Source organism: Temnothorax curvispinosus, unplaced genomic scaffold (assembly GCF_003070985.1).
Source record: "Temnothorax curvispinosus isolate PA1 unplaced genomic scaffold, ASM307098v1 QBEX01007297.1, whole genome shotgun sequence".
NCBI classification, from domain to species: domain Eukaryota; kingdom Metazoa; phylum Arthropoda; class Insecta; order Hymenoptera; family Formicidae; genus Temnothorax; species Temnothorax curvispinosus.
The window spans coordinates 1,919-8,214 of record NW_020217077.1 but is presented as its reverse complement, the minus strand read 5'-3'; the positions used below and the strand labels follow the sequence as shown (position 1 = coordinate 8,214).

Below are 6,296 nucleotides of genomic sequence, written 5' to 3'. Positions count from 1 at the left end.
TGTAATACGCCGCTGGCAAAAATTTTTGAAACAATAGTATTAATAGTAATTCTGCGTATAATTTCTGTAGTTAGTGTACACTATTTTTAAAGGTAAAAAAATATTGTGTAATCGGAATAGAAATGTAAGACGTATTTTTATTAAAAGTAAAAGTTATTGTAGAATTCACGATTTTTTTCTTATATCATTTTGCAGAAATTGTAGAACTTTACGATGAAGATTGGTGACACACGGAAACTTTTGAGTTTTCTGAACTCGCAATAATCTTTACATTATATATCGATAGCTTAGAGAAATAGTTAAAATTCTCGCGGTCCTATTAAATTACTAAGCATAAAAAGCATCCTTTTTTTTATATAATAGTTTATATAATGCGTACAAACGATGACTAACTACGAAATACGATGTAAATGGCTATTGCAAGAACATGTATACTGCATTTCACGTTATGTATATTGCTTATAATCAGATATTTATGTATTTTTTAGTGGTACCGACAATTAACAAAACATATAAGGAAGCTTAATTTTGATATATCTTTGTATTTTGATTATACATATGGAAAATACTTCCGGAATACAAGTTAGGATGTCGATGTATATCAACGTATACGTATGTATACATCGCTTATGGTCGGTCCCAACATATGCCGAACCATAAAGATATATATATACATATATATATGTATATATATATATATATATATATATATATACATACAATTTCTGTAACTTTTAAAACAAATATCTCAGAAACAGGTCGGACAATCAATCGCAAATTTAACACAAATTTTTGGGATATGTAAGGTAAAAGTACCAATGACGGGCCATGTCCCATTACTTGGCCATTGATGGATATTTTATTTTTTGTTAAGCTATATACATAAAGTAAAAAAAATATTTTTACTGATTTATGTTATTTGGTTATTCAGTGTCTTATATAAAAAATTATGCCACTAAACATTTTGTTTAAAATATTAAAAAAATTGTTTGAATTATCGTAGTCAAATGCACCGTGAGTCTTCATAGATTCTTTAAGATATGGCTAAGGAAAGTGTGATTCTTGTTAAGATGATAATAATCATAATATTAGATATTTCTGCATAAATAAAGTTTCTACACAATTTTAAGAATATTTATAATAAATAAAAAATGAAAAATTGCTCATTTAAATTGTTTCTTCAATAAAAATTTGCATGGCTATGAATCGGTATGTGACAATCTTGCCTGCCCGAAAACTAGCCGGCTGTCCAGTTATCGGGCGAATCGTCATCTCATGTGCTTACTTGTGTGTCCTAATATCTAGCCGCAACACGCGTTCGAGTTTTTGTGCTTCGTTTTTAAGTTTTCTGTACGAAATTTGTAAGTATATTTATTGTAAACATTACTTATTGTAATGATAGTGTACTAAATTGTATATTTTTTCTGTTTTATGCATTTCTTTCGTTCATTTTTATTGACATGTAGTATATAACCTCAAATTGTAAATTCTTTGCCTGTCTGTTTTTGGAACCAAGAAAAGAGAACTTTCATCTGACAAATACTTTTGACAGATATGGATGTCTAGTAGATTTAACTTTTGTAAATGTTCTTTTACTTTTCTGAACTAATTCTTTAAAACATCTTAATTCTGTTGCTGATGCTGAATTTATTGTCAAATTTTGAGCGATTCTTGGAATCACATCTGGATGTCTACGACAAAAACTTTTTCTATCAGTATCTGCCTAGTTCATTATCCTTGAAAGAAGACTCAGTGATCAGTTTCTGCACTGCACACTGAAGATATTGAGATTTTGTTACAGGGAAACCTCTTTGGCTGCAATATAAAATCCAGTCAACATCTTCAATGTCTGCAGAAACTTATCACTGAGTCTCCTTTAAAGGATAATAAACCAGGCAGGCACTGGTGGAAAAGTTTTTGTCGTAGACATCCAGATGTGACTCCAAGAATCGCAAAAAATTTGACAATGAATTGAGCATCAGCAACAGAAGATATTTTAAAGAATTAATTCAGAGAAGTGAAAGAACATTTACAAAAGTTAAACCTACTGACATCCATCTATCAAGAGTATTTGTTTTAGATTAAAGTTCTTTTTTCTTAGTTTCAAAGGCAGACAGTGTATTAATGGCTCGTAAAGGATCAAAGTCTTTATAAAATTGTACATGCATGCATGGTGATGAGAAAGAAAGCATAACTGTTTTGTTCAATGTAAATGCTAAAGGTACTATATTAACACTTATGTTACCACTTATGATCCTTTTCTGATATAAAAGGACACCAACAACTATTATAAACAGTCTGTTAAAATGTGTTGTATTGAAGTTTTAAGTGATTTAAATCTAATTATTAAATTAGTAGTAAAAATAAATTATTTATTAAATTGTAAAATTATTTTTTAATTAATAATAAATAAATTTATTTATTTAAAACATTAATAATAAAAATAAATCATTTATTAGACTGTAAAAACTTTTTCTAAGACTAGATATTTTCTAACCTCTATATCTTTTCTAACCTACTAGCATTTCTTTATCCAATATTTTTATATTTTTAACTTTTCTAATGTTTTTTTATTAACTTATTTATTATATTCTTCTTGCTTTTACTCTGCAAAATAAAATTCCTTTCATTAAAATTATTTTAATACACTTAAAAAGTCATGGCTAGTTACTAGGACCTCATAATTTGGACGCTGGGACAATCGCATTTTGGCTGGTCATGTATTGGGACATCGATGTCTACTACATTTTTATTTAATTTAAATAAAATACCGCAAAAAATATTACTTTTTTTACTCGTTTAAGTAGAAAATAGTTATAACTTCCTAAATAAAAAAGTTTTTTGTAGCATAAAATTAATTTTATGTATTAGATTTAAGTCTGATCTACAATGTGCTTTTTGCTTCCTGTTTTTTGCTCTTAACCTGTTTGCGACTATCCCGTATTTCGCAATTGCGTCGCGTAACGCGATGTTTTTTGTTCTCTGTCGCCTAAGATAAAAATTGACGAACTTCAGAAGAGACAAGAAACATCACGTTACGCGACGGAATTGCGAAATACGAGATAGGGCCAAAGCACATAACATGGCGTAGCGATATACGACGGTCGTAATCCCCGACCTGACAGATCAGGATACGCCAAAGCTTGTGCGTTACTTACGTCCACGACTTACGACTGTCATATGTGCTTTGGCCCATAGTCGCAAAGAGGTTAAGAACAAAAAACAGAAAGCAAAGAGCACATTGTAGATCAGCCTTTAAGATTTATTTTCTTCGTATGCTTAAGTGGCCAGTTATTGGTACTTTTACCTTAAGTGCACAATCTCTGTAAATTTCAGCTTTATCCCTTTATTTTGACATAAGCGACATACATCTTTAAGTAATTTTTTATAAACCAACTAATAACATTCTGAAATCTAAACTTTTGGGAACTAAAGTTGATCATGTACTTTTTTCATTACATTTCTTTTTCTCTATTTATAAATACAATTGGGTTTTATTTTGTTCTTTTTTTATTTTATTAATTAAAACTAGTGACACCAGGTTTTAAGTAAAATAATTTTTTATTTTTATTTTACTAAAAACCTGTGTCATTAGTTTTAATTAATAAAATAAAAAACAAAATAAAAACCAATTTTATTTTGATTGTATTTAATTTCTTGTTTTAATTTATTTAACACTTAACTTGATACCCATGCTTTGCTACTGTAACACACATTTATCTCTTTTTATCTCCTTAAGGGTCGAATTTCTAAAAATCATTTCTTATGGGTGCTTACGTGAAAGAAATGTACTCCCCGAATTTTATGTTTCTATAGGTTTTTAGGGGTTCTAGGTTTGGGCTAGACGTTGATAAGTCAATCAGTTGATAAGTCAGTCAGTCAATCAGTCAGTCAGTTAGGACATTTGTTTTTATATATATATATATATATATATAGATTAAAAATACTAATTAATAAATTATAACTTTACGTTCACGAAATATTATCATTTGTTGACAAAAATTTTTATACATATATTTTATTTTATTTTATTTTCGAATAAAAAATAACGAACAAACATGTTTTATTGTGAATATAACGAATAATTTTAATAATAAATAATTCAATAAACAAATAAAAAGTAATGAATAAAAAATTATTCGTTATTTGTAATCGAATAAATTTTTATTCGATTAATGTACAACACTGATATGTGTGTGTGTGTGTGTGTGTTGCTGCGCGCGCTCGCTCGCGTGTCTCTCTCTCTCTCTCTCTCTCTCTGTGTGTTGCTGCGCGCGTTCGCTCGCGTCTGTGTGTGTGTGTGTGTGTGTGTGTGTGAAAAAGTACTAGCAATACTATAATAACGTGAGTATAAGCGTTTAAAACCACATTACTCTGTAACTTTCTCCCGTGGTTTTGTTTTACGCGACTTAACTGCTAATGGACGAATCCTATTATCGGTGCCCCTGGAGCTCCAAAGGGTGTCCACGAGAGTAGACAAACAAGGGAAGTGAGACTTTCAAAAATTGGTTTATCGGAGTATACTTTACAAAGAAGAAAGTAACAATTGTATTTATCCAATTTTAATACTTAATTTGGGGTTTTTAAAAATATTTTTCTTGTAACGTCATTTTTCGTATATCAAATTTTTGTCGAGAGAAGAATTTAGATTTTATGATTTTTATGGAGATGAATTTAAATTCCATGGGTTATAGAGATAAAAATTATAAAACATTTTCAAATATTTTAAAATATTTTCACCTGTAGAAGCCCGTACTTGACCTCCAACTCGTGCAGCTCGTACTCTTTGACGAGGGTCGACCGGTGGTGGCTGGTGGTCGGCGGGTGGTTCTGCTTGCCCATCAGCCCCGAGGATTGCGCCGTGAGCGCGTTTGCCAATTGTTCCTTGTACGCCAAGACGTTCGCCAGGCTTGCGAGGACTGGCTCCGACGCGAAGGCCAAGGTGTCCGCACACTCCTCCACTTTATACGCCTAAATCGCCGGTCAAATATATCGCGTATTGATCTACGGAGTGGCTCGCGAAAACACTCGAACGGCAATATATGTTTATCGGCTGAAAAAGCTCGAGTGAATTCGCGTGCCGCGAATACCTTGCGTATGCACGTACCTGAAGAAGCTTCGGATGCGAGTACCGCTCCATCTGAGCAGCGCCCCTGCGCAGGATATCCGTGACTGTTTCCCGGCGTTTCGGTTTGTGCAGCTTCTCCACGGACCGTTTGTCGAACAGAAAAATCGAGACCTCCTGCAACCGAGCCAAACACTTGCACTCTTTTTCTATCCACTGTCGTCGAGCTCTATGAATCGCGAGTTTAGAAAATTCAAACGCAAAAATCAATCTTCTCTCGGCCAAGTATATTAGATTCGAGATCGAACGAATCATTCTCGCACTTGAATCTTTCAGAACCCAAACTTCCGAATCCGAATTAATTCAAATCTAATCTGCGATTTGATCCACTTCTCTTTCTATTTCTTTATCCGGATATTATTAGAGTCGCATTGCATCGTTAAAAAAATAGGAAATTATAATAAATCACGGTTAAAGATATCGACGTTGATAGGAATCGGTCGTTAGCGATAACTAATCCGTTTATTGATATCGCTATATCGTTTAAGAAACGCTAAGAAAAAGGAAATAAAAAAAATAAAAGGGGCAAAAGGGAGTTCTCCCGCGACTAATTTACCATCCCATCCTTTTTCCGATAGCCGTCGTATATGCGCCAGACGTTCTCTGGTCCGGCCGTAGCGGACTGCTTTCCGATTTCATATGTGTTACGTATCGAATCGGGAAGCAAGTCGCACGGCGCCGTGCTGCTGCCTCTGGACTTCGCGAACATGATGATGGCCAGCCAGCCAAAGGCCCTTCAGAGAATCAGCGTTGACCTCGCCCGTTTATTATCTGCCAAACCAAAATCACGTTGGCCACGTTATTCTATCGTTTTAGGGAAAGAGGGGTTATGTGAAGGAGAATGGCGAAATATAAGTGTAATATCGGGAAAACGATTTCTATATTCGTTCGTGACAATGGAATACGCTGCGATGTGAGGTTCGTTTTCCCGTACCTGTGTAACACGTGAAAATCGGATTTGTCCAAATTACATCGATTTTAAACATCACTTTTATCGCTGCCATTGTTACGCACAAATTTTTGTAAATTCGCGCGACCATACGAAAAATAGACGAATTGAGAGAAATTCGCTCCGCGAAATTGCTCCGATCATCGCAAGAGCAGAAATTTAAATTGTTTTTTATTTTGTTCTTTCCTCTATTCATATTGTTCTCTGACAAGATAAATGACG

General features: G+C 33.2%; 1 protein-coding gene across 1 annotated transcript; it reads right to left on the bottom strand.

The window, feature by feature from the left end:
- Positions 1–4,701: 4,701 nt before the first annotated feature.
- LOC112456919 (SCY1-like protein 2) lies at positions 4,702–5,899 on the bottom strand. The gene is made up of 3 exons (XM_025019732.1): positions 5,682–5,899; positions 5,108–5,242; positions 4,702–4,971 (listed from the first exon to the last, which is right to left on the bottom strand). The coding sequence occupies exons 1-3, from the start codon at positions 5,832–5,834 to the stop codon at positions 4,726–4,728; spliced, it is 534 nt and encodes a 177-aa protein (XP_024875500.1). The 5' UTR covers positions 5,835–5,899; the 3' UTR covers positions 4,702–4,725.
- Positions 5,900–6,296: the final 397 nt, after the last annotated feature.